The 27,892-nt window shown below is 44.5% G+C and overlaps 2 protein-coding genes across 5 annotated transcripts in view; one reads left to right on the plus strand and one right to left on the minus strand.

The window, feature by feature from the left end:
• The first annotated feature begins 549 nt into the window (after positions 1-549).
• On the plus strand, positions 550-21,877 carry LIG3 (DNA ligase 3). Of its 4 annotated transcripts, none has more exons than XR_015222768.1 (21): positions 550-590; positions 980-1,561; positions 2,057-2,194; positions 3,134-3,331; positions 3,762-3,913; positions 4,844-5,010; positions 5,608-5,685; positions 5,795-5,963; positions 6,644-6,799; positions 7,250-7,381; positions 8,151-8,230; positions 8,678-8,765; positions 9,683-9,760; positions 10,032-10,155; positions 10,534-10,676; positions 11,527-11,601; positions 12,125-12,271; positions 13,329-13,503; positions 14,405-14,496; positions 15,292-15,586; positions 21,840-21,877. XR_015222768.1 is itself a non-coding variant. In XM_086624835.1 (21 exons), exons 2-21 carry the CDS (start codon positions 1,000-1,002, stop codon positions 15,523-15,525), a joined length of 2,892 nt encoding a protein of 963 aa, XP_086480961.1. In that variant the 5' UTR covers positions 550-590; positions 980-999; the 3' UTR covers positions 15,526-15,721. The 4 variants fall into 4 exon arrangements, 2 of the variants coding, with proteins under 2 accessions (XP_086480961.1, XP_086480960.1); XR_015222769.1 differs by lacking the exon at positions 21,840-21,877 and adding an exon at positions 16,022-16,603; XM_086624835.1 differs by lacking the exon at positions 21,840-21,877 and having other exon boundaries at positions 980-1,080; positions 1,177-1,561; positions 15,292-15,721.
• The window catches only part of RFFL (ring finger and FYVE like domain containing E3 ubiquitin protein ligase), a 31,830-nt gene continuing 20,593 nt past the window's right edge, over positions 16,656-27,892 (minus strand). Inside the window, exons 4-8 of the mRNA XM_009977179.2 lie at positions 23,816-24,229; positions 21,851-21,934; positions 21,269-21,476; positions 19,912-19,935; positions 16,656-19,344 (exon numbers count right to left, since the gene is read on the minus strand). Of these exons, the coding sequence (XP_009975481.2) occupies positions 19,163-19,344; positions 19,912-19,935; positions 21,269-21,476; positions 21,851-21,934; positions 23,816-24,229 (912 nt within the window). The 3' untranslated portion in view covers positions 16,656-19,162. The remainder of the gene's footprint in view (positions 19,345-19,911; positions 19,936-21,268; positions 21,477-21,850; positions 21,935-23,815; positions 24,230-27,892) is intronic.

Here is a 27,892-nt window from a genome sequence, read left to right on the forward strand (position 1 = left end):
GCACCTCAGAGGCGCACAAGCACGACACGGTGCTCTTGAGCAGCCAGCCTCGCGGGGCTGGGCCCCGCAGGAGCCCCGCGCGGGCCTCTCGGAGAGCCGGCTTCGACGGCCGGCTGGTACAGCGGCCCGACACGGCACCGCGCTCCTCGAGGGCCCACGCGGCGCGGCCGGGGAGAGGGCACCGGCTTCGGCGGCCGGAAACGGGGCACGACGTCAGGCCGGGACACGCGGCGCAGCGCTCCCGCAGACCCCGCGCGGCGGCCGCCCACCTCGGCCTCGGCCGTGCCCGGGGCGGGAGCACGCGCCCCGGCGCCTGCGCGCGGCGGGGCGAGGGGCGGGGCCTGCCCTCGGGGGGCGGGGCCAGCGCCGCGCGGGAGGGGCCCGCCGCCCGCCTCGGCACGCGCGCGAGCTGGGCGCCACTTTCGGGCGGAAGAGGTGGGGCGCGGCGCCGCGCGCATGCGCCCCGCTCTACGGAAGCCGGCAGGACGCGTTCACAGGCACGGCGGTGGCGGCGGCCCCGGCCTAAAGCGCGGGCTGGAGGGTGTCGCGTCCGCCGGTGAGGGTGGAATGGCGGCGCCGTGAGGATCCCGGTGAGCCCTTCATCCCCGCAGTCGGCCGTGGGCAGGGCGGGGGCCAGGGGCCTGTAGCAGCGGGAGGCTGCGGTTGGGGCGGGCAGGGCGGGAAAGCGGCCGGGGGGGATCCCGGGGCTCGTGTGTGAGGGGAGAAGGCGCTGGGGGGCCCGAAGGCGAGGAGGGGGCTGTGGTGCGGGCGAGGGGAGGATCGGGGCCTGTGGGGCAGGCTCGGGGGTGATTGAGGCCGCCGGGGCCTCGAGGGGCCGGGTCCCGGGTGGGGAGGCAGCGGTCGGGGCAGGCCGGGGGCACAGATGAGGCTTTGGGCCTCCGAGAGGCCCCGTGTCCCGCGTGGGCAGAGGGCCCGCAGGCGGCTAGGGGGTGCTCAGCGTCTCCTCTCTCACTTGCAGCACTCACCGGAGCGGGCTGGATGCCCACAGGCAGCAGGGCACTATCGAAGGCTGCCTGGGCACTCCGCAGGGGCACAGGACTTTTCACCTCCCGCACACAGGTCTCCTTGCCAAGACCCTACCTGTGCTGTGTTGGCTTCCCCCGGGCCAGCCCCAGTTACTGGTTCCAGCTGCTGTTACGGTGTGTATCTCTCCAGTCCGCAGGGAGAAATCAGGGCAGTGCTGGTGCTGGGGCTCTCCATTTCTCCCTGCTTTTGAACAGTTGGCTTCGCCAAGCCTGTACAGCTGCAGAGGACATGGCAGAGCAGAGGTACTGCGTAGACTATGCCAAGCGTGGCACGGCAGGCTGCAAGAAGTGCAAGGAGAAGATTGTGAAAGGAATGGTGCGCATTGGAAAGATCGTTCCCAATCCTTTCACGGAGTCTGGTGGGGACATGAAGGAGTGGTACCATGTGAAGTGCATGTTTGAGAAGCTAGAGAAGGCCCGGGCCACCACCAAGAAAATTGAAGACATCACAGACTTGGAAGGATGGGAAGAGCTACAAGATGAGGAGAAAGAATTAATCAACAAGCACATCTCAGGTGAGACACAGGGCTACACTTTTTCTGCTTTACTCGTTTTCAGGGTATGCCAGTGGTTGCCACGTAGCTGTGCCTTTACCACAAAATCCTCGCTGCTATGTTAGTGTGACCCCATGACAAAGTGGGAAGCGCTGCTCAAATATGTCTCAGCCTTTCAGGACAGGGAAGCAGTCGTCACTTCTACAATAGCACTTCTTAATTCATTTGTCACAACTGATTATGGAGAAGGCCTAGGTGATTTAATTCACATGCAGACACAGGCCAGTAAATCCCAGGAGGAAGCATCAGTTATTTTCCATTTTCAGCATTTTTTCCATGATCTTTAGTAAATTATGTAGTTTTTTAACTTTTGATATCTGAAAAATGTTCTGCCATTTTTTTCTCCTACATCTCCAGTTCTTTTAAGACTTAACTGTTGAAGTATATCTTACATAATGTGTTGAGGGATATATGTGATTATTCCTGACTGCTGGTTTGAACCTTGCTGTTTTACAGAAGCTAATTCCAAGGCTGCAAGTACACCGAAGAAGAAAGTTATAGTCCAAGCTAAGCTCACAGCCACAGGACAAATAACTACAAAAGATCCATTAGCTCTTATCGCTCCATCACCAAAGAAGTTCTCTGGCTTCACAGGTAGGACTTAAGCTGATTCTGGGAAATCTTTCTCTTCTGATATCAGTGTCAGAGGTGTTTTAACTTGGCTTAGATCAGTAGTTTTTAGGTTTAGTTTTAGTTACTTCTTTAAAATCTGGTTTGTCAAAAATTCTTAGTGTTTTCTTGGGCCATCAGTCTTCAAAGAACTGATGTTTTGAGTTTCTAGTATTCCCAAGGAAACAAAGTTTATGCAGTAAGCCACATTGTCAGGCTGACTCCACTACTGCCTTATTCCATGGGCCAGTTTCAGTCAAGGTATAGACTAAAGATATCCCATGCGGAGCTCAAAATCCCTAAAAAATTGACTGTGAGAGATTCCTAGTTGCAGGATTCATGGAACAGAACACTGTGACTCCTCAGCAGTTTGTCCTGGGAAACAGCTGCCAGCACGACAGTCAGTGTCTGAGCACTGACCGACCCAATGCAGATGTGTAGCTCTGAACCACCCAGCACTCGTGTTGCCACGTGTGCAGCCAAAGCGATGAGAACGTGTAGGGCTGTTAGTGTTAGGAGAGCAGAGGGGATGGGGACGTTTCTCCCCTGTTTTAGAAATGATCCTAGGAAAACATCTTGCTGTGAAGGGCAAAGGTCTATAAAACAGAAATAAACCAGAAGTATCTGCCAGCAGGAATTCCTTTTCACCAAGGTTTAATCATATCTGGTAGAACTAAGGTCCAGAATATTCCGGTGGCCTGTGAAGAACAAAACTAATGAAAAAATAGCTTAGACATTTTTATTTTTATGGTAATTAAAATTTCAAGTCACAACTTTTGGCATAGCACACATCATTATTCAGTTCTGAAGCTTTGCCAGCATACTGGGATTGTTCTTTTCAGCTTGCCAAGCGGAGTTAGCTTCAACTTCAAAACTTGCACCATATTGTACTTGTTAAAAAAGCAACTTATGTCTTTGATGCAGCCAAGCCAAAGAATTCAGAAGATGTCTCTGCAAATGCTTCGCACAAGTCTAGCCTATCTGCAGCAAAATGTGATCCGAAGCACAAAGACTGCTTGCTGCGAGAGTTCCGGAAGCTCTGTGCCATGGTTGCTGAGAAGCCTAGCTATAATGTGAAAACGCAGATCATCCAGGATTTCCTGAAGAAGGGATCTGGAGGAGGTATGATTCCTGCTTGGTGTTCTCAGCATGTGAAAGCCCTCTCAAAATCGACCTCAAAGTATTGTTTCAAAAGCAAGGGTGAAGTAAAATCTGATTGCTGCGTAGTCTGAGCTGAGTGCCGTGATGGTTTCTGAACCATCACAATAGTGGAGATCGTGTTTGCAGAGTGGATTGTTTATCCAAGTAACACATTCAGGTAAGAGCATCTCAGCCTGGGATCACGGGGAGTGTTGGTAGGTGCCACCAAACTTAGTGCTGAGATCAGATTTGGAGGACAATTGTCAATGTTTCCCCTAAGAAATCTCTTTTCATGTTGAAGGAAGCCCCAGCTGTGTTTTTTTTTCCCCCAGAGCTGATGGGCACAACCAACCATAGCCTGTACATGAAAATAAACTGTGACAGTTTCTGATGGTCTGTGCTTTTTTTCCAGATGGTTTTCATGGGGATGTATACCTGACCATTAAGCTGCTTTTACCAGGCGTCATTAAAATTGTTTACAACTTGAATGATAAGCAGATTGTAAAGCTGTTCAGTCGGATTTTTAACTGCAGCCAAGAAGAAATGGTCCGGGACCTGGAACAGGTGAGGAGAGACAGCAGTTCTCTTAATTTCTGCTGTTCAGTCCCTTGGTATGGAAATTCCGTAATGTGGGATTTTTTACTCTTATTTGAAAGATTGTTAGCTTGGCTGATAGAACAGGAGTTGGTGATTTTTATTTCTTTTTTTTTTTTCCCTTGCTTTAGCAGTTTTCATAGCACTTTCTGCCATCTGGAACCTTTAGAAAATAATGTTTGAACGGAAAGCAAGATATGAATTCACCTGCAACATTTTAGAAAGCAAGACTAAAATATCTAGGCAAGTTGGGCTGCATCTGCTTTGCCTAAACTGCTTTGTCTAGCAAATTCCTATGTAACTGATTATATTTCTTTTCTGTAACATCATGTATCAAAAGCTGTGAGTCGATTAACAGATCTGTAACTGTGAGCTTCAGTTAGTTGGTAAAATGAAGCTACACTGGTGCAATTGCAGGTGCTCCCGTGTGCGTTTAATTCCTGTACCCAGGAGTTGGTAACTGACTGCGCAGACTTCTGATCCATTGCAAGGTGGAGAAAATGGGTGAATTGGATAACGAAGCTAATTCTTTCACCTTTGCTTGTTGCCTTGGTATACATGGCCTTCTAGTGACATCACTAGACTGTTTCAGATCCTTGGATTTACAAGTGGATTCATCCTCAGGAAATAAAGGGCCTGTGATGCTGCAGCAGTGAAAAATAAAGCAATGAGATGGCGCTGGTACTCTTACTTACATTTTTTTTGCAAATGAAACAGCTGAGAAGCTTTATTCGGTGTTGTGGTGGCTTTTTTCTAATGTTTGATTCCAACTCCTTCATCCAATCCCATCATCACTCCTGTGCTTTATCCTACTTATTGGAACCATATTGAATCCCCAGGGGTGTCCCCATTGTCTAGCCACAGCTCTGATCCACACCCTTATTTTGTTTTTGGAGACAGGGAGATGTTTCCGAGACCATACGCCTCTTCTTTGAACAGAGCAAGTCTTGTCCTCCCGCAGCCAAAAGTCTCCTGACCATCCAAGAGGTAGATGAATTTCTAATCCAGCTATCAAAGCTCACTAAGGAGGATGACCAGCAAAGTGTGCTGCATCATATCACTCGCAGGTAAGGAAACTAATCGGTCTCTGAAGGTTTACTGTGACACTAGGAGGGGTTATCTACACGTCACAGACACTGAACCTAACATCTATTGTGGTTTGATGAAGACACCTTGGCTGCTGACCAGCAATGGAGAACATGTATGGCTCCTGTTCCTGCCAGGGAAGTTCATTCTTGCCTGTCGAGACACTGGTCAATCAGTACTGAACAAGTGGCTTGCAGAACTCCCTTAATGGTACTTAGCTGTTAATTAAGTTGCTGTCTGTAGGTATGTTGGGAAAAGCCTTCAAGCCATGTAGACATGTTGAAGATTCTTGGTCTGGCTCACTTTGTGTTGATCTGAGGCTGAGGGTGTTATTATCACTTACTCTTGATGCATTAAGTGAATTAATACTGGCATTCAAATATAAAGATGCTAAAAAGCCTTTTGGATATTTTCTTGTGCCTCTGAGATGTCACTAGTAACGTGTGTCCTCATTTGTGTTTAAACTCTGCAGAAGGGGAGGACCTTTTTTTACAGAGTCTTGGATCAGTTTGGTTTTTTCAGCTGGAAAGTAATTCAGCTAAACATCTACCATTTCTGAATTTTCTCTTGCACTTCAGATGTACGGGCAACGACCTGAAATGCATCATCAGGCTAATTAAGCATGACTTGAAAATGAATGCTGGAGCAAAGCATGTGTAAGTCTTACGTTGTGAGATAAAACCAGACATGAGCATTAGCCCCATAGCCAGGAGCAGCAGACCTGAGGCTGATCAACGTTCCCCTCCTCTCCTCAATTTGTTAAAGGTTGGATGCTTTGGATCCCAATGCTTACGAGGCGTTCAAAGCATCACGGAACCTCCAGGATGTGGTAGAGCGAGTGCTGAAGAACCAGCAGGAGGCTGAGAAGATGCCAGGTGTGAAGCGCACCCTCAGCGTGCAGGCCTCTCTGATGACCCCAGTTCAGCCCATGCTGGTAATGTTGGCTCCCCTGCAAGGGTAACCTTCAGCTGAGTGAGGGATGAAGCTCTCCTGTGTGCTGTCAGAGACCCTCTCTCTTAAGAATCAGTAGGCAGATAAGTGACTGTGTGTAATATGAGCTAATAGAGTGTGCAGTGCTGATTTTGGTTTAACTCCATTTTATAAAGTGTTTTCTACCGAGAGGCCGGTGTCCAACGTACTCAGTACTTGTACCTTCAGTACCACTGCAGAATCTACAGTCTTGCTTTGCTTTCCGTCCAGAAGTGACTTGTTTGTTTGTTTGCTGTCATTCCAGAAGTTGATCCTTCTCTGGAAATAGCGTAAGCTTTCCATTGGATTAGAGTTTCAAATAAGTTTGGGGTTTTGTTTGAACAAATCAGAATTAAATATTTACTTCTGGGCTAAGCGCACTCCTACAAAAAGCACAGTACTTACACCATTAAATATCTGGAGCAGATAAGTGCTGAAAAGCTGTGATTATCTGGGCGTGTGCAGATGTTTCTAAGTAAATTAATAATTAAGAAAGGAAAACTTGGACTGGATATCAGAGATCCTGGACAAAAAGGATCTACAAAGGAATTGGTAGTTCATTCATGAACTTAGATGAAAGTAACTTTTCTTTTTAAATATATCATCTGAGTTTGTTTGGAACTTCTCTCTCTCCACCTTTCCAAGGCTGAAGCCTGCAAGTCCATTGAGTATGCCATGAAGAAGTGCCCAAACGGCATGTATGCGGAGATCAAATATGATGGTGAGCGGGTGCAGGTCCATAAAAATGGAGATCATTTCAGCTACTTCAGCAGAAGCCTCAAACCTGTCCTCCCACATAAAGTAAGCACCTATAAACCATCTCTGCCGTTGTGCCAGCTCCTCTATAAACACGACTGCATTTCACAACAGTTTCTGTGGGCAAGGAGGATGCCTTCTGTTGCAGACTTTTTTCTAATTTATGTAGATACCTGAAATCTGGAAAAGCAACACTTAACAGAAATGTAATCAGTTTTGGTGGACATTAAGAGCTTGAAACTGAAGTTAAGCATCTGCCTTAGAGTCCTCTTTATGCCCTGCCTTTTGGGAGGCTTGATGCCAGTTGGGTGACTTGGTTATAATTGTTCAAGGCTCATTTTTCTGTTTGCAGACTGTGCTGTCTGTACCATAGCAGAACGTAAAGTTAGTGCAGATATGTTAGTGCCTCAGACACGCTTCTGGAGAAAACATCTGCATTGGAGGGAGTCCCTCTCTTCAGCCAGTAGATGTATTTTTCTTTTTTTTTTTCCCAAGGTAGCCCATTTTAAGGACTTCATCCCCCAGGCTTTCCCTGGTGGGCAAAGTATGATCCTGGATTCAGAAGTTCTTCTGATTGACAACAAAACTGGCAAGCCACTTCCTTTTGGGACTCTTGGTGTGCACAAGGTAAAAAAAAAAAAGTCTTTCTTGTGGTTAGAGGCTGTTTTTCTGCTGACTTAAACACACTAGCATGCGATCTGTTGTCACAGGATAATGTAAGAGATCTGGTGCTTGCTAGAACATCTGGGAAAAAATAAGATCCCTGAGAAGGCTGATATTAATGAAAAGGTACTGCTCTAATACAATAGATTTGATATTAACCTGATCACTAGCAGGACAGTAAGAAAACTTCAGCTCAAGATAAGTATTAAACTCTTGGAAAATCTTGCAGTTCTGTTATTGCTTGAGCAGTGTATGGCAGACTGGAAGACCACAATGATGCAGAGAGTATTTAGTCCGTATGAATATTATATCGTGCTGATGTCTAGACTAAGTGGTGGTGAGAAAGAAGACAGTAAAACAAAAATTAAACTGTAAGTGCTTCAACTTAAAGTGTTGGTTAATCTGAAGCCTCTGCAATGCTCGCTGTTTTTTTGTTGCAGCAGTAGAGACGGATGTTATGTTGCCCAAAGTCATTAATACTCGTGGCATTATTTCCCTGTCACTAGGAAATTAGCATGTTTTATCTTCCTAGCTTGTGCTTTGACTCATTCAGTCTAAATCTCAATTCTCAGAATACTTCTGTCTTTAGAAGAGGCCTAAGCTTAATATAACATAAAAGATTATGGAGATAAAAATACATCTTTTTGTTTCTGTTATTGTTCTAAAACTCTGTATTGCTGCTTGCTACGACTGCGGATTTCTTTTAATTGATCTTTCTTTAACTGACTTTCAGAAAGCTGCTTTCCAAGATGCCAACGTTTGCTTGTTTGTGTTTGACTGCATCTATTTCAATGACGTCAGCCTGATGGACAGGTCCGTGTCTGACATAGTGTGAGAGTAGCCTGCCCGCTTTCCCAGCATGAACTTGCTGGAGCACACCACCACTGCAGAGGGAGCAAGTCACGTTGGCTGTCAAGTCTGGCCATTTACCTCTGTAAAATCAGGACAGCATGGGAGAATCCTGGCTGTGCCAAGGAGCTTCACTATGGAGCTCTGTCTTGCTCTGCAGTTCCAAAATAATCAGAATTAACTGCATTTCAACTGACCTGAGCGTGGTTCAGTACCCAGCTCATCTTGCATCCTCTGAAACTAAACGCACCCTTAATAGAAAATTTCTATTTTATAACTTCCTGGAGGAAAGTAAGAATCGATTGTCCTTTCAGGAACTCTGTGGGATAAGTCATTTAATTATTTAAATAGCTTTTCTTAACGTTCATGTGAATTTCTTGCTTGTCCTTAATTCTCGGTACCTTGGTTTAGGCCTCTGTGTGAACGTCGTAAGTTTCTCCATGATAACATGGTGGAAATCCCCAACCGGATCCTCTTCTCGGAGATGAAGCACGTCACAGTGAGTTCCCCGTTACAGCAGTGTTCATGGTGGTCTCAGAGACTGCGCTCTGGACGCTCCGTTGCCCCTTTACCACGATTAAGCCTGCTGATCCGGCAATTCCCTGCCTGTCAGAATGGTCCTACTTCTGGTCGGTGTGCAAGACTCCATGAGCTAGGGTTGTTCAGGAGGGCCATGTCTTTGCTACAACCACTTCAGTGGAATCTTAACTTGCATATCTGTTTTTTTGTCTTCTTAGTGATGTTGTAGTGATTGAATCTTTGACTTTGTTAGGATGAGCTAAAGCCTGTTGTAACTTAGTCCGTTCTGTGCAACGCTGAGCTGTGCAGAGAAGACTGAAGTACGACTGAAGGGATCGAGACTGCTTCCAGTTCCCAAACTGGCAGCTTCAAGTGCTGCACAGCCCAGACACACTCTGAGTGCTAAAAAATGCATTTAGACAGCTCAGGTTTTCCTCTGATGGTTACGCACAAACCCTATGTCCCATTATTTTTCCCTGCTGCTACTGATTTCTGTAGCACCTTGGTTTTGGTGGAGAATGTTTGGACAATTGGGGCAGAGAAAGCATTTTGGGAAGAAGAAAAGACCATAGGTCCTAAGGCAGTTGGAGAGAGGAGTGAGCAGTCACTGCTGGCTGAGGAAAATCTGATCTTGTGTGTATGAGATATTCAGGACACAATCAGTGTGGCTGCCTCGTCTCTGAGGAGTACCCTTCTCTTCTTGGGACATATTCCCAGCTTAGTCACTGGATGTGCAGCAAAGGGAACAGACTCTCCTTGGAAAACGTATTTCATGAAATGACCCATTCATCTCTCTGCAGTTGCTTTGGTTTTAGTGCACCACTGCTCCAAATAGAAAGCCTGATGACTGCAGGCCTTTGACAGTTTTGAGCTAACCATGATTCCTTTCCTTTCAAGAAAGCTTCAGATCTGGCAGATATGATCACACGCGTCATCCGTGAGGGACTGGAAGGACTGGTGTTGAAAGATACAAAGGCAAGTTCACAGTTACTCTTCACTGGTGTATGCTGGGAATTGGGGAATAACAACAGGCACCAGTCTGTGGCTGAAGCACACAAGGCTGAGCATCCTTTAATCATCTCTGGGTTCTTGTCGATGCTGACACCCAATCGAAGTTGCTTTTCATATATCTGAGTGCTGCTGTGCTTCTGTGCCTCTGAGCTGGATAAAAGCAGAGGCTTCTGGAGGAGACAGCTGTCCATTAGAATATCTTTCTGACTGGGGGTTCTTCCCTTGTTCTGCGCAGGGTAATTATGAACCAGGAAAACGACACTGGCTGAAAGTGAAAAAGGACTACCTCAACGAGGGTGCGATGGCTGACACAGCAGACCTGGTGGTGCTGGGAGCTTTTTATGGACAAGGCAGTAAAGGTAAGTGTCTGGAGTTGGCTTAGGTCAGAGATCTGTCAGTTCAGAAAACTCTCAAGCTTTTATCCATTCCAGGCCTCCTGTAGCACTTGGTCTCCTACAGAATGAGACTGGCTCTTGCAGTGGCCGTCTGCTGTAGCTCATCACATGCCAGGCTGTGAGTTTACTGTGAGTTAGTTGGCTCAGCAAAGCCTTAGGTCTTGAGCTGGGGTCTTGCACAGTGTAGAGGCTCTCTCTTCAGCTTTGTGTATGGGAGCTGGTGCTGAGAAGCCTTCACCAGCCCCAAAGATGGAAAAGGGTTTTAGTTCATTACTTTGCTTTTTGAAAAGCTGTGGCTTGTCCTGTAGAAGATGTGAACCACTCTGCTCTCCACTTTTGCAGGTGGGATGATGTCCATCTTCCTCATGGGCTGCTACGATCCCAAGAGTGAGAAGTGGTGCACCGTGACCAAGTGTTCTGGTGGCCATGATGATGCCACCCTGGCGCGTCTGCAAAAAGAGCTGGATATGGTGAAGATCAGCAAGGTGAGAGGGGCGCTGGCATGGGGGCGATCAAAGGAATGCTGAGCAAAGGGCTTGGAAAAGCCTTTTTCCTACTGAGCTACAGTTGAGGTGCTGGCTAAGTGCAGGATTGAAGTGCTCTGCTGGGAATGGAGAGAGGCTCAATTAGAGTTAGATCAGATAAACTGCTCTGACAGAGGAGATGGAGGTGCAGCCAGCTCCCGAAGATGAGGTGCTGCCTGAGATTTGTACTCAGACACTGAGTGGGAAGCCAGGCACCATCTGTTTCCTGCTAAGACAAAGTTTTACTGGGAAGAGCAGAGCAAGTACCATTTTTGAGGGTTTTTTTTGCATATTGCAATTGGTGAAGACAGTCACTAGATGGGGCTGCGGGTGAGAAACAATCAAATCAGTCTGTTGTCTTGTGGCTAGATAACCTGAGGTGTTGGAGCCAAGACTTTTTGTGAGTGAATTATTTAGGTGGAGAACCTTATATTTCAAGATTTCACGAACAGAGAGCTGAATTTTAATATTTAATTGACATCCTGAAGGCCATTTGCATCAAGGTTATAGAATCTTAAAAAAAAAATTGGTAGTTTTATATGAATCCCAATTGGAGCAACAATGTTATTGTTGTACCCATAGAATGACAGTAGTTGAGAGCTGTTACAGGCAACTTTTGTGACTCTCTAGATAAGAGAAACTGCTGCAGGTCAGTGCACCTTGCACCCCAGGGCAAAGCAAGTTTCATCCATACAAAGACAATGTAACACCTGTATGCTGATCTACTGCTAGGTTACCTTTCAGCAACTTCTTTCCTAAGAATAGGTTCATATATGACCTGTTGTTTTATTTTTATGCTTTTAATTCCTAGGATCCTAGTAAAATTCCAAAGTGGCTAAAAATCAACAAAATCTACTACCCAGACTTCATTGTCCCGGATCCAAAGGTAAGTGCTGTCATAGTAATTTAGCGATGTTCTCCAGCCCCGATACAGCAATCTTCTGTGCTTCATTTAAGTGTACAAATTGTATCTGTGAGAAGATCAGTCTTCATACTTGGAACAGGAAATTAAGCGCAAGTTTTTATCTCTGAATCTCGCAGGTGCGTTTGAAGCTAAGAGCTTTATGAAGAAATCACACCTGCAGCACTTCTGGGAAATATTCTCGTGCATTAAATCCCTTCCAGAAGTGAACTTATTTTAAATTTGAGGCATGAAAAATCTGACTTAAAATGGTTGAAGCACAACTGTAACCCAGATATACAGATGGGTATCGTGTTAGTTGAAGATGGCTGAAGTAGGAATAGAAGGTTTTCTAATTAACCTGACCAAGAAGCTCAGTTTGTAGATATGGAACTCTGTGCTGGGGGGACAAGGGGGCTGTTGTAGGAGTAGAGGAACACAGACGCGTTAGAGTTGGCTCCTGAGAGAAGACAGGAATGTGACGTGACTTCCTCGATGCCGTGTTCAGAAAGCGCCAGTGTGGGAGATCACAGGGGCCGAATTCTCGAAAGCTGAAGCCCACACTGCAGATGGGATCTCCATTCGCTTCCCGCGCTGCACCCGCATTCGAGATGATAAAGACTGGAAGACAGCCACCAACCTCCAGCAGCTCAAGGTGAGTTAACACAGTGTGTCTGCAGCATGTTTGAGAGTAAGTTCTGACAACAGTCCATGTTTAAAAAGATAAATTCTGATAGCAGGGTATGTAGTGAAGATACCTGCTGACTGGTACCTATCATGACGTGTTACATTTTCCATTTATTTTAGGCTCAGGCTGCTTGCTGGATTATTTTGATGTCAGTCTTATTCTCTCCAATCTCTTGTGCTGTTGTGCACTTTCAGGAAAGTCTGTGCTGGCAGCTAGTTGTTATCTGCTCTTGTAACAGCCTTCATGGTGAGGAATTTCCTTCCTGAAAGAGTTGACCTCTATTCTCTTAAGTGTTTATGGTCATTTGGCCTCCCATTAATTGCTGAGATTGGGGGAGGCATCTGGGAAGTGGCTGAGGGCAGCCTGGCCCAGTTCCAGGGCACAGGGGCCAAATGGCAGCCAGCCAGGACCCCTGGGGCTGCACCCACCCCACCCAGCTTCTGTGCCTCCTCTACTGATAGAAACCAGTTGGCTTTCTGCCATCCCCAGCAGTAAGTCAGCTGTTGATGAGCTCTGTTCTCAGTCTAGTTATTGTCGTTGGGGGCTGTCTTCACACTGCCTGCAGGGGTACTGGCAGCAGATGTAAGTGCTTGTTATGCCATGGAAGCAAGGAGTGATGCAGCCCACCTGCTGTCCAGCAGTCTTTTGGACTCCTTGTGCAGGTAGAGGAGAGAGAAAGGTAAAATACCCTCTTCAGACAGACTGTTCCCTGAGTGAGCAATGAGTGGTGTTCATTTTTCAGGCTAGGGAGCCAGACTCTGAAGAGTTAGTGCGTCTCGCTCTGTGGCAGATGATGTGAATGTGGCTTTTGGTACCTCCCTGTATGGCTTCTCTTAATGTCAAGCAGCTGGGTGGAACACAGAGAGCTTGAAGAAAGTTGACAAGAAAATGGCTACAAAGAGGTGCAGGAAGAAAAAGTGTATGAGCAACACTTCTGGGGGGGGAACAAACAAGAGGAGACCATGCATTATGGCGCGTGTCTTGATGTCAGAGGTTTCACTGTGCTTTGTTTCTGGTGGGACAGGAGCTGTACCAACTCTCCAAAGAGAAGGCTGATTTCAGTGTTGTTGCTGGGGAGGAAGATGAGTCCACGGCTGGCAGCAGTGGAGAGAATGAGGGAAATTCCAGGTCTTCCACACCACACAGCACTATTAAAACTCCCCCAAGCAAGTCACCTGCAAAAGCCCAGAAGCCAGAAGGTAAGATGGTACTTTCCAGGGAGAGGAACCTCAAGGTGTGTTCTCTGCACTTGGGCCGGCTGCCTTTGGATCTTTGCCTTCTGTCAGATGCTTGAAGATCCCGTGGCAGCAGGGTTAATGGGCAAAGCTGTTCAGACCCTTGGTTTGGCCTGGTTATTCATAGCGTGGATTGAATAGCCACAGCTCTGGGTGTGCTGGGATTGAGAAAAGATGGAAACAGCACTGATGACACCGGTTACATTGGTGCTTAGGCAACTCATTTAGGCAATAAAAGCTCTCTGAGATATATGCTGCTCAGAAGGGATATCGTGAACGTAACAGTCTCAGCTACGGGTTGTACCAAAACTACTTTGGAGTGATTTCTCTGAGACTGCAGTCCCTTTTCATCTTATTAGATCAAGGTCCTTAGCAGACTGCGTGAGACTGATCCCAACAGCAAACCTGCTGCTTCCTTTCCTGCAGATCTCATGCCCTTTGGTTAGACGTTTTTGGCTGTGAACCAGTGTTTAATGTTATTTGGATGAAATTCATGCATGTAATAGGGCACCTGGGTGGAGGGGATTTCCAGGTAGTAAATTGCACAGCAGTGAAATGAGTTTGGTTCACCAGCGCCTTGTCACTGGGGAATAACTTGAAGAAAATTTCTGAGCAGTCTCAAAAAGACAGTGTGGAAAGACAGGGAAGTTGAACAGCAACATTATGGAACCGAGGGCAGGAATATGCCCCATGCCATTGGCAGTAGAAAAAAATGCGTCTTACTAGTTATGTGTTTTAATTCATGGATTTTCCAGAAAAAGAGGGGGGGAAACTCTTCCCTTTTACTCTCTTCACTCTGCTCTCCCTCACTTTAGTAACAAGTATCTGGACAGAGAGCACAAATGAGACAAGTTTTTCTTTTTAGAGAGTAAAGCAGTCATTGGATCCCCTCAAAAATCAGAGGAGAAACGAGGGGAGAAGAGAAAAGCATCTGAGATGGATGACAATGGAAAAAAGGTACAGTCAGCTGAACAGCAACCACTGGTGGGAGGAAGCTGAGGCAGTTTCAATTACCTGTTCACTTTTGCCTTCCAACTGGAAAGTCTTTGAAATCTTCCTATAGCAGGACCCCAAATTAAAATTAAATACAATGGCAGCAATACCAGCAAGAAGCCCCCTTGTAAAGGAAGGGGATGGCTGCAGAGCTGACATAACTGGCTTTCAAAGGCCAATACTCTGTTCACTCACCAACAGCGTCCTGCTCCACAAAGCATTGGGATTGCTGAGCAGCTGCTCTTCCCAAGCGCTGCCTATGGAAGAGTTTGGAGCTGTAAAAGGAGAGAACTGTCCTTTCTAGCCCATTGTGCCGCAAACTGTAGGAGTGGACTAAGAATCACTGAGCTATAATTTCTTGATAGGCCTGGAGTAGCTGTTTTGATGCAAACAGCAAGACTCCTCCCAGGGTGGTTACATTCTCCTACTTTAATTAAGAAGCATCAGCTTGTAAAGACAAAGACATTGAGATCATGTTTACTGGACCACATCAGCATCATCAGTAAGGGGAATAATGGGGTGGTAATTCCCCTTAGCTAGGGAAGCACTGTTGGCTTTCAGAGGAACTGTATGGGTGTTGCTCTTGTGTAGGATTTAAAGGTCCAAAGAGCAATTTACAGTTATTAGGGATGGGACGAGAATAATAACCTCGGAAACTGTTATTGGGCTCCTTCATGCCTCAAAGAATTTAGTGTAATTTCCAGACCAAGCTAATGTTTTTACCAACCTGTGCTTCTCATCCTCTTTCACAATATGCAGCCACTGCTGGACATATTCACGGGTGTGAAGCTGTACCTGTCGCCCTCTGTGAAGGACTTCGACAAAATCCGGCGGTACTTTATAGCATATGATGGGGATCTTGTGCCAGAATTTGACACAGCCTCAGCAACACACGTTATAGGGGACATTGATGAGAATCCTGGTGCTAAACGTGTGTCTCCTGACTGGATCTGGAAATGCATCCGGAAACGGAGACTGGTAGCCCCATTCTAGGAGTGTGGGGCAGCTGACGGGTCTTGACAAGAATTCCCTGAAGGCAACAGCTGATAACTAGGTAGGTGGAAGAGATGGTGAGATTCCTCTGTGGAGACATGGATCAAAATAAAATGTCCAAGTCCATCAGAGGTAGTTACAAAGATCCATAGCAACCATATGGAATTAATTAAAACAACTCTCTGAAGGTACGTCACTGCTGAATCCATTTTTCTGCCCATAACGTAGACCACTGCACTTATCTAGGTGCTGGTTTAGTCTCCTTGGGTTTTTAAAGTTTGGGTATTTTTATAGATAAAGAAATAAAACTGAAGCAGTTTCTTCTTTGCTGTCAGGACTTATTTTCCAAAGGTTATTCTTTGCCTGGACAGGCAAACAGACCACCAAATATGTGAAACTATTTGCTGTATCACCAGGATCGTTTTGCTGCATGGCTACAACGTACACGAAGGACAGGTGTCCTTCTCCTGGTTTGACTTTGTCTTCTAACATTCAGCACAGGTCCGTATCCAGGAGCAGTTCCCACCTCTGCCATAGGTTTAATATGAAACCTAGGACAATGAATAAGCTTCCATCACAGCAACTGCTGAGCATTATCCAAGCGTCCTCTTGGAGTATTTGTTTTCTAGAATATGTTGCTCATGAAACATGAACAGCAGAACACAACAAGTGAAGCTGAGAAAGGAACTCCACCCTCTGGAGAGATGAGACTCCTCCTTAGCTGAAGCTGTTCAAAGCTGTTGCAAGTACTTGAATATTAATGAAATAAGGAAGATAGATAGGTTTTTAGAAACGGGTTCATTTTAACTTTTTAACATTTACTGAATAACTCTGCATGTGTAGGCTGAGTGCATGTGTACATTATGAAAGGAAGTGAACTGACCAGTTCACTGGTTCCCTTAGTCTCAAGGCTGTGCTCTCCCCTTTGTAATCTTCACAAAGTTAAGATTGTACTGCTAAAAAGTTACTGTTTTCAGTTTACTTTTTTCCTTCAACCTCTCTGTACTTATACCCCACCCACTAATGACATTTAAGCACCTGCTATCCCAAGCCTTTTCTGGTTGAAGTTCAGAAGTAGCTGTAACATCTCTGCTTTCCCCTAGCCTGTTGGGAACAGTCAGAAAACAAGGTTAACTAAATCACGTTTCAACTTTATTATAAAATTATAAACCAAACTTCTGTACCAAAACTAGTAAGTTTAACCATCATAGTACCAAGATGATTTAATAGAGAATAAATGCCATTTCAAGTAGAATATTAACTTTTATAATATTTAAACTATATACAGTGTACATAAAGCACATAAATATTTCCATTTACTTTATTAGTTCAGATCATTATATTCCTTTGGATCATTGATCGGTTTCCTCTGGATTTTGATTGTTTTTAAAGGAAAAATCTTATCCATAGTAGAGAATCCATTTTTGCAAGGGAAAGACTGTAGTCAGGAAAAAAAGAAAAAAGACAAGAGTCCTCCCTTCAGAAAGCACATTTCAAAGTGATGGTGGGTACATCTTCTCATTCCTAAAATTTCAGGCATTGATCTGCAACTTGATTTATCTGCTGTAGAAAATAAGCCTACCCTCTAAAAGCAAAAGCACATCTGTCCACAGGGGAATAACTTCCTGCTAAATTCCCCCAGCCCTGAGTTTATTCACAAATACAACATGAATTTTCACAGTGAATTTACTAAATGAGGCTGTTCAACACTTTGTGTATTTCCTGTCCCTGTGAACCTCTTGAAGAGTAAATACAGTTACTGCTTAACTGCAATTTTTTTTTTTAACATGATGCACTGAATTGTACCAGTATTCTTCTCATGCTGGAAGCTGTTAAACTGTAAGCCAAATATTAGAGAGCAGCCTAAACAGGGAAAGAGGTAAAACTCAGAATTTTTAGTTCAATAAACCTCAGCAGCTGTTGCATGTTTGTGGAGTTCAGAGACCACCTCAATACTGCAGAGGTTTTGCTACCTACTGAGTGACAGATTTCTTCAGTGCTTCATTGATTCCAGCGTGCAGAGTAGAGACCCTCCGCTCCATGCCAGCTGAGAAGCTGCTACTCATGCAAGATACACAAGTTTAATTTGCTGTTAACATATATTACCATTTATTGCAAAAGCAGATGAGTTTGGTGATCATTGCTGTAGCTGCACTTCCACTTCTCCAGAAGCTCTAAGTGGACTCTTGTTTTTCATGCTGTTCTTCTGCTGGCAGCCATGCAGAGATTCAGTTTGAACACTAAGTGATCACCACCATCAAGGGGAAAGCTAGACAGGAAAAAAAACCTGCGGCAGAAGGTACTCAACTTCATAAATGACTTGAAGTGAGTATACGATCCCACAGTGGCTGAAAACTTAAGGCATCAAGATTCTGAAAACTGAGCTGTGTTACCAGCCAAATGGACTGCAGGCCACTGAGGGAAAAATATGCCAGTTACAATTTGCTCCGGCAAGGCTTCCGATTGAACGTGCGTTTGTGAGGATAGCTGTAAGGGCTTGCAATTGTCACCTACCAGACTGCAGAATCTCCTACCCACCCTCACAGGCAGAAAGAGTACAAAATAAAGTGCTTTTGATAAGCAGTTTGAAGTAACAGGACTGTAAAATTGAGCAAAGGGGAGGACAGGGGAAGCTGAGTAGTAAACAACCATGTACAATGGTGATCGCTTGTCTCACCGATTCAAGGGAGAGAAAGTTTGCATGCTTTCATGTCTCCCCTCTAACAAGAGAAAGTCACCTGTACTTAAATATGATTGTGTAGCAGTGGAATCCTTACTGCTCTTCAGCTCTATGTTTTCCTCACTAAAAGATCAAGCCTTAGGTTCGTAACTCCTTAATCGAGTGAAGTCAGTTCAGTTTTAAAATGATGGCTGGCATACGCTGTACAGAAGCCTGTGAAGTCAAAGGAATCAACAACAGTCCAACTAGGAATCTCCCTCTTGCTGCCATGTAAACAGAAAACGACCACCCCACAAGGTAAGGCTGTATGTTTCACAGAGTCACACTCCCCTTGCATTTTTCAGTAATACAAAGTCCATCTTCAAATAAAATTGTACATTTCTCCACAATTGCACTAGGCTAGAATGATACTTATTCTGAATATGGAAATCCGAGGCTGTCTGCCTGTCCTGCAAGCATAAGAATTTAACATTAAATAAAAAATAATTAAAAAAAAAAAAAAGCACAGTAAAGTTTTAATCTTTGAAAAGAAAGTCGTTGCTGGGTGTACAGCCTAAGGAGCAAAACAAATGTCACTTTTTGAGACCTCAGTCCACTTGTGTTTCTTATTCAGGGGAAAATACGAAGCCTCTGAATCTGATCTTTGTGGTGGAAAGCCAAGCATCCATCCCCAACACTAGTGGATCAAGTTATTCTAGAATGCAGGTTGTTAATGATTTCTGTCTGCTGCTGGCAATCAGCTCCAAGGAGTCCAGGCACTGTGGTGTAAAGCACTATAGCGGGAAGAGCACAGCCAGGCACAGCTTGAGTAAGAACAATTTTCCCCAGGCTTCATCCTTCCCTCGCTTCCAGCGGGATCCATCTGCCCATCTCTGACCTAACTATTTGTAGCGATTTTGGCCATTTCTCTAACAACAGATGAGGCTTTAAGGCAGCACCAGTCTTCCTCACACACACTTAGGACTTGAAGACATGGACAGCCCTTATCACATACTGCCTGCATATAGGACATTCGCTCATCCGCTTCCCACACTTGGTGCAGGTGACCATGTGGCCGCATTCCAGCAGGACACAGTCAATGGGTGCGTCCATGCAGATTTTGCAGAGGTTGTCCTCTGTGCCAGGGAGCCCAGCACCACCTGAGTAAACGAGAGACCACAGTTTGTATGAAACAAAGAAAGGGATGTCATTTTTGTGCAATCTGCGAGTTGGCTTTATCGAAGGGCTTCCCTAAAGTACTTCTGCACAGTGAAAAAAATTCCCCTTGCATCTGCACTGATATGGATATATCTGCTCCATCAACTGGCAAGGAGCAGAAAGTTTTTACTTCTACACAGTAATTTCTGTGTGATGAAAACAGAAATACCACTGAGATTCTTAGCAATGAGGCAAGTGAAGGAATATGGGTTTCTTTTCCCAAGTAACAAGCGATAGGACAAGAGGAAATGGCCTCAAGTTGCGCCAGGGGAGGTTTAGGCTGGATATTAGGAAAAATTTCTTCACTGAAAGGGTTATCAAGTGCTGGGACAGGTTGCCCAGGGAAGTGGTTGAGTCAATGTCCCTGGAGGTCTTTAAAAGACATGTAGATGTTGTGCTTAGGGACATGGTTTAGTGGTGGACTTGGCAGTGCTGGGTTACGGTTGGACTCGACGATCTTAAGGGTCTTTTCCAACCTAAATTATTCTATGATTAAGAATATCACTTACCAGTTTGATCATCAGTGTCAGAAACTGCAACATAAGAAGAAAAAGTTACTTGGTGAGAGCAAGAGAAGCTGAAAAAAAAAAAATTACTCAAGCACTGCTATTAAGCAGGAGATGACAGCCTGGAAGGGAGATTAACTAAACCAAAACTGTTTTTTCCTGATCCCCATGCAGCAGTTCCAGCTGAATCTCTGATCAGGATACATTGTTCAACTGGCCAGAAACTTTTTTTACTGAGCTTACACAATAGCTAACACTTCACAGTAGCTAACGCTTCACAGTAGCTAACGCTTCACAGTAGCTAACGCTTCACAGTAGCTAACGCTTCACAAAGATAAGCCTCTATCTAGAGTGATGTCTCAGTCTTTCAGACAGCCTTGGAATTTATGCAGCTTTTGGCTTCCTGGAACTACATTTCCAGTAGCCCCTTGTGGCAGTTTCTTTGGTGTTACAGTCTCACCAATCTTGCTGAGACACATGCACAGAGGCAACAGTGATTATGAAAAAAGGGTAAATTCTGTCAAAAGCACAAGATACAATGAAAGAAGAATATAAATCCAAAGCAGTTGTCTTAAATCTGTTATCATTCATAGAGGACAAAGCTTTGAGATGTCTTTAAGAAAACTGCTACTTTGGACTACACTGAGAAACAAACCTATCTATGAAATCAAAGTGTTAAAATACATTTCTCTTGTAAACAAGACATATACTTGTGAATTATTTAACTAATCACCTAGAGCTGCAACTGGCACCTGAAGTCAAGCCAGATACATTCCCTGTGCACCTCTGTCACACCACTATCCCCTCGTCAGTCAACTGTGCAGGAGGAACCCTCTTGTGATCAAGAGGACAAAGTCAAACCACAGATAGCCACACCAGTTCAGCAGTGGGAGCTACTGTCGCTGAGTGCATGCTGCTCTGAGTTACCCGGCTGCTTTTCAGTGGCATTTTTCTTCCTGCTTGCTTTGCCAGTTACCATGAATCCATAGAGAAGAGCTCAGCCCAGCACATACAGTCATCTGTCTGCAGTCACACATCGGCTGTTCTGTGGGCGACGCGGTCGCCAGCACCATCTACCACAGCTATACAGAATCCTGGGATGAAGGGCACACAGCTCTCATTTGTTGCTACTACAGGGAAGTCGCTCTCCAGAGCTACCATAATGCTCTCCCCTTAAACCAGTACAAGTAGTGGTGAATAGAGTTTAGCTACTTCACTCTAACATGCATATCAGAGACACTTCCTCCTTTCTCCTCACTTGCACAAAACAGAAATGTAAGATCCGTTCTACTTCCTTCTGCAACTGTCTGTAGCAAGGGAAAACCTGGAGAACAGGTCCACAACTTGCTGAGTTTCTTACCTAGATGTTGACGGTCTTTCTCTTTGTAAAGACGAGTCACCCTCTCGAGCAGCTCCCACTTTTCACAGCAGCCTTTGTAGTTGACAAAGTTGCGAGCGAGGATTTCCTTCAGCTGTCGCACGGAGAGTGCGTTGATGTCCCCGATGCTTGTTAGATCGGAGAGAGAAGCCTTCCTCCCCTGCACCAGGTTATCTTCTGAGTCAGTAGACTGAAAGGGAACAAAGATGGAATGATTCTTGCCCTCAACACCTAGCACTACAATATAATCAACTTTCAACAAGTGCAGTAGCAGGAATTCATGTTTGGACATAGGTGTATCTGATTACTCTATAAATTCCTTCATCTAACAGAAGCACAAGTCCCAGGATAGAAATAATCATTTTATTATTACAGTGTCCAAGTGGCACCAATTCTTTTTATGTGTGAATGACAAGATGATGCTAAAGAGGTCGATTGAATCTGCAGGTAGTCAGTCTGAATTGCTGTTTAGCCACCCACCTCTCTGCAGTAACGATTCTGTGGCAGAAAATACAGCCTAGAAAATGTAGTATTCCTTGTTATCTAATTCCAGGACACACAAACCTGTGTCTCCTCCTCTGTTGGTGCTTCTGCTGCGTCCTCAACTCCCATCATACCAACTTGGCCTGGAGGCACATAACCGTTTGCCTAGAAGAGGAAATAAAGTTTTCACCAACAGCATATCGCCGTGTGTCCGAAGGGAAGTAAGCTCAGTAGTTTAGCACAACTGCAACCCTGCCCACCAGAAGGACGAACTGCAGCACAAGGTAAAGCCAGGCATGCTCACAGAAGATATTTCCTGTGCAGCACTTGCAAAACCAAATAAACTTTAAACAAGTAAAACTTTTTGAAAGAGAAGTGCAGCACCTGAGTCTTTAAAGCTCTGCTTTATTTAAACCCTATGGTAGAGTACTTGTACAGCAAGATCCCATATTATGTTGCGAGGCTGGATCAGGAACAGACCAAATTTATACATGTGTATATATAGATATGCAATCCTTCACCGAAATGCTGCAGCGTGACGTAGTGTGATGTCACACCGGCTATCAGTGCCAGGCTCTGGGTAAGACTCTTCTCAAAGGCTACAAGCCATCTTCCAAGTAACCGTAGAGAAACACCTGCTCAGGTGGGTTCTGGACTAGACAAATAGCACATACTAAGTGAAGGACCAGCAGCAACAAAGCTGGGGAATAAGAGGGGGCAGTTGTTCCGAGTTCTCCGTAAAATGAAAGCAACTGCAGTGTAATTCTAGCTGACTTGCCCTCAGCAGCTGTCGTTCCCCTCGGTGGTTTCCCTACTGACAAAGCAGGCTGTAATGTTACCATCCTACTTATCTCAGTGGTGACTTGTTAATATTTACAAAGCAAAAGAATAACAGTAATGATGAAAGAGCGTGAACTGTAGCAGGATGTCAAGCAAGTAGAGACAAGAAGCTGAAATGTATGATGGGGCAGTAAGGGAAGACAACAGAGCTGAATTTGCTGGTAAAAATTGGAATGGCAATACCCTGAAAACGAAAAAGCCTTTTAATGATTTATAAAAAATGTCCTCCCAGGAAAACTCTTCTTTTGTACTAGATACATCTGCTGAGGAACTAGAAGGTACATACATGTTCACAGCTCTAGTCCACAGGGAACGAAATACTCCTATTAACTTAGTAATAGCACTGGGAGCAGATGTCAAACTCTGAGCAAACTTCCCATACCAGACAGCAGAAAGACAAACAAAGCAAAGTCAATAAAAAATAATTAAGCTCAAATGCCCCTGAGAAGTTTCGTCAGAACTGCAGTGTTCGTCACAAACTGAAGACTTAAAACAGACTCAGGTTTTGTCTTCTCTTGATCTGAACGCAGAATACACCAAAAACCTCACCCCATGTCTCAATCATCTTTCTCCGCAGTTTTAGTTCCTAAATTGATTTAAACTGGGCTTGTCTTGCACACAAATTAAGGAACAATAATAACCATTTCATCTAACACGTACAATTGTTAGAAAGTTGTCAGCCTCAACACACAAGCTAGATCTGTGCACCAGCCCAGACATCAAGTCCCAAAGGAACCCATCACAGGAGTATCTAGTGGCAATGGCAAGTGTGGACCAGGGCACCAGAGAAAACACATCTCAAAACGGTGGTGATGTTCTCAGAGTGACCGTTCAATATATTCAGCACTGCCCACCAAATTAAATGCCACCGGTGTAGAAAGGGAGTGGCACATCAGAGTTGGTGAGGGCAAGTCAGTTTTACACAAGGCAGTATAAAATAACTCCTCTTACTTTCCTAAATATTCTGTAAGAAAGCGTGAGGTCCTCCCTTCAAAACTAAAAACAAACCTGAAAAAAGGATGTATAAAATGCAACTGAAGGATTTTGTCATCTGTTCTAAACAGAAGCCCCTCCTTGCTTTTTAAGCAGACATCTTTAAGGTAAAACATTTTTGGCACATTATCTACCTCATGTAACTTCTTAGTAGTAAATCCAAAAACAGAGGTGAATGAGTTTGCCAAAGATGCTTCTGGCGAGAGACTGTACCTGCTGATGTTCCTGAGCTAGTGAAGTTGAGATGGGATCTGCTGACACTGGAGACACATCATGTGAGGTAGAAGATGCTGTGCTGGTTGGTGGGAGAATCACAAAGTCTTGCTGTCCAGAGGCACCAGTATTTGGATGGACAAATGGATTTGTTCTTATCTGATCTTCCTGGGTAATTACAGGCTGCTGGCCAAGAATCAGAAATACCAGGTCCTCCTTTTCACGACACAACTCTGTGGAAATCTCCCGGAGTGCCAAATAGTCTCGCAGATCCTTCACCTTCATCTTTATCAACTCTTCCCGCTGAAAAGCTGTGGCTCGGAAGCGCTGGCACAGATGGCAGAGAAGGGGACCGCCTTCCGGCTGGTTTGAGCAGGACGTACAAAAATTCTTCTTACAGTCCAAGCAGATGTGCTGGTAAACAGAAGGGAACAGAATCAAACTGATCCACCACACCCTGCGACAGAGGTGCACCACGACTGCAGCCAGTGCTCCCCTACCATCTGGAAGCCAAAGTAAGTAGTAGCCTCTTAAAGCATAATCAAAACCTTCTAATTTATGGAAAAGTGACAAGTTTGTTACTCATGTTCCTAGCTGAGGAAAAGGATTGGTTCCATGAGCAGACCATTAGATTCCTCACAGTCCTTCGAAAAGCACTATTTACCCTCCATCTACCCAGAATGAAATATTATATTCTCAAACAATTCCCTTAAGTGACAGGAGTTCTCTGCACCTTATTCCAGACCTGTTCATCCAGTTTAAGCCACAGATGAAATCCAGAGATATCTATGAGGCAGCAGACTTTCAAGTAGATTACGGCTAGCTGGGCACTGCTTTATAAAACAATGAAACATTGCTCTGTGCATTAAGAAAGCTCTAGCATTGGAGGGAACTACTTTAAAAAAATTCTCTATTTCATAAATTTAATACTTGCTAGAGTGACTTCCCCCCCCCCCCCAATTTGTTACAATCACTAAACGCGTATTTTTTTCGCCATAAGAGGAAAAGGAAACAGCAAGGCTTACAGGGTCTAACAGACATCAAAGAATTCGATGTTTATTTATGCAGCAAAAATAGCCAGCTTATTTTGAAAATAATATCCACACTGTGTGCCAGTTAGGTGCTAGACAGAAAGCGTTGGAAGTTTTGGAAATGTTAGGCCCCAGAAGTTTAAGAACTTTACGGTTTAAATTCTGTTTCTTATTGTTTATATTTTATACTGTTCTAATCTCGTCACTCAGGGCTCAACTTTCAGAAGCTCCAAGCATTCACAGGCCAGAATGTGAATTCTGCAGAAACGTGACTGTTCAACACTTTGGAAAGTCAAATTCTACATTTTCCAACAGGAATAGCAGCAGAACAGCTGCGTTTTCAAAAGTCCTGAGGGAAGAACGAACTGGTTTCAGTGCTGGTTAAAAATGCTAATTCGCAGTCTCCGAGAAGACAAGCATCTCTCTGAAATCCTGACATCCTGACCCTTCAGAGCCACGCAAGGAAAATTACACATGCAGAACTGGAGAAGCAACAAACTCGGAGACAAAAAAAAATTGTTTCATTAATTGCTTCTAGTAATTAAAGAACATTTTTAACTTCACAGTTCAAAGAAAGCAGATGTTTCTCATGTTTTAAAAGGTTTAAAGACACTACTTGCTTACATAACTTCTTCTGATCCCCCTTACAACCTGGCAGCCCCCTTGCCCCACACCCCCCCTTACGATTAAAACCGACAGACTCCTCCTTTAGACCCTGTAACAGACCTATAATGACAGTTAGCGGACAGAATCCCAATTTCCTGCCTGGGCATTTTAAGACATGAGCATTTCTACCACAAAGAGAATTTATGGCCATGCAAACTTGAAACCTCATCTCGAAACTGCTGTTTGGGGGCCTGCCAAGTAAAACTGACTTTCATCATTCACACAGCGAGACAGGAAGGGAGATTTCCACATACCATCCAGTTTTGAGAAGTCTTCCTGAACTTGGTCATTATAAAAAACATTAGTATGTAACTGACTTCTTTTGACCCTACGGCTGCAGGAGCAATTCAGTTTCTCAGGAAATTTTCAGGGCAGAGACAGGAACTACTGGTTGTGCGTGTGTCTAGAGTGGGGGAACAGATGCTCCACAAAGGCAAAGTAATGGAAAATAACCCCATTGACAACACTTTCCCTCTCTCAATCACCCATCTCCGACAGGAATGACCAGAAGAACTGAGAGGGGAAGAAAACCAACAAACCAAAACCCAACCAGCCCTGCTTTGCTCTGGCGGGGGAAGCCTCTCCCATGCTCTGCAGGCTGCCAAACCGACTCCAAAGGGAAACCCTGTATGGCCAAGGACCTTCCAGCCAGAAAACCCCTCCTTGAGTACTTACATGTTAGATATCCCGTAAGCGAGCACAGTACAAAGGCTGCATTATACAACGTGGTTTTTTGCAAGCAATTAACAGTAATAACACGAGTCTGCCTTAGTTATCAAACGATACATTTGAGAAGTCAAAATAAAACCAGGCATCTCTCTGCCTTATCAGTTCACCGCTAGGATTCATCTTCAGAGAAAAAAAAAATTCCCCAGCCTGTATCTGAGCATCAAGCATTTAAATATGCACAGAAGCTGTTTTGCTGCATCTCAGTATTAAGCAGCTTTCGCAGCTTCGATATATTTGTTGAACTCTGACTGAAAGGGCAATGATTGAAGACATCAGTCTCTTCAGAACAATTCGCTTCAAGTGTTGTTGTAAATTAAAACCTGTTACTAAAAGGTCAGCCCACTTTTGAATGATGCTTAGTAAATGGTAGGAAAAAAAAAAAAAAAAAAAAATCACAGGATGGTCAAACAGAAGTGAAATACTTTAAATCAGAAGTCTGTCCAGAATGGAAGCTGTTCCTGGCTGTTTGCTTTAACAGCTAGTCTCCCGGAGATACCAGGATGGGGCTTTGATACACTTGGCTCTTCTCTGTACGCGGGATAAACGGAGAAAATGCCAACATTCGAGCTTTCACTACGGCTACTGTTGTTCAGGGGGTTTTCTAATCTTACGGTCTTGCCAGGAACTTTTTCTGCAAGTATGCAAAGAAAAGCATCTTCCTGAAAATGTCAGCCAATTTAAGGCACTGAAATCAGAAAATGGGGGAGGAAGGAATAACAATCTGACACATCCACCGAGAACGACTGCTATAGCTTTCTATCAGCAGAGAGGGAAACGAAAAACACTTGGTTTAAATTTAAAAGGTTTTGTGAAATCAGTTTGCTGTAGAAGAATCAAGACCAAAAAGTCAGCTAAGAGAAGGAAAACACAAAAAAGCCTCAGATTTTTGCTACCACAATTAAATTTTACATCCTTTAAAGATGTTCCAACAGTTACTTAAAAGCACCTTATAAGTACATGCTCCTTTCAAATGTCCCTACTCTAATCCTTTTACTAGGTGCCACATGATATGAAAATTAAAATACAACTATGACAAAAGATCGAGTACTTAAGATACTTAAGATGTTTTTTTGCAAGCAATTAACAGTAATAACACGAGTCTGCCTTAGTTATCAAATGATACATTTGAGAAGTCAAAATAAAACCAGGCATTTCTCTGCCTTATCAGTTCACCACTAGGATTCATCTTCAGATTCTGCTTTGGGGGGCTTTTGTTGGTTGGTTTTGGTTTAGTGTTTTTTTTTCCCCAAAAGCAATCCAGATTATCCTTATGGTCACCAATATGTAAGGAATTAATTTTTATCCATTGTATTTCAGTATAAACATTAACCGGACACTAGAGTCCAAAGGTACTGCCTCTCCTGGGAAAGAATGCAGAGTTTTCTGTGCTCTTATTGCAGCAAAGTGAGATTTCATACCCCTCTCAGTCCGTATCAGCAGCACTAAAAAGAATTAACGTGGCTTACAAACATGTCAGTGTTTTATAAGTTAGGTATTCAGCTCTCTTCTGGAGACCAGGGACTGATGGATGATCTAGCAGACCTTCCTGCAGCTGTTCAAGCTTTGCCACCTGTAGCCATCAAGCTCAAGTCAGGAAGGTTTAGGAGTTCCCCTTTGCAATACAGAACACAAACTTCGAACTTATTTTCAC

This window comes from Tauraco erythrolophus, chromosome 21, assembly GCF_009769465.1.
Source record: "Tauraco erythrolophus isolate bTauEry1 chromosome 21, bTauEry1.pri, whole genome shotgun sequence".
Taxonomy (NCBI): domain Eukaryota; kingdom Metazoa; phylum Chordata; class Aves; order Musophagiformes; family Musophagidae; genus Tauraco; species Tauraco erythrolophus.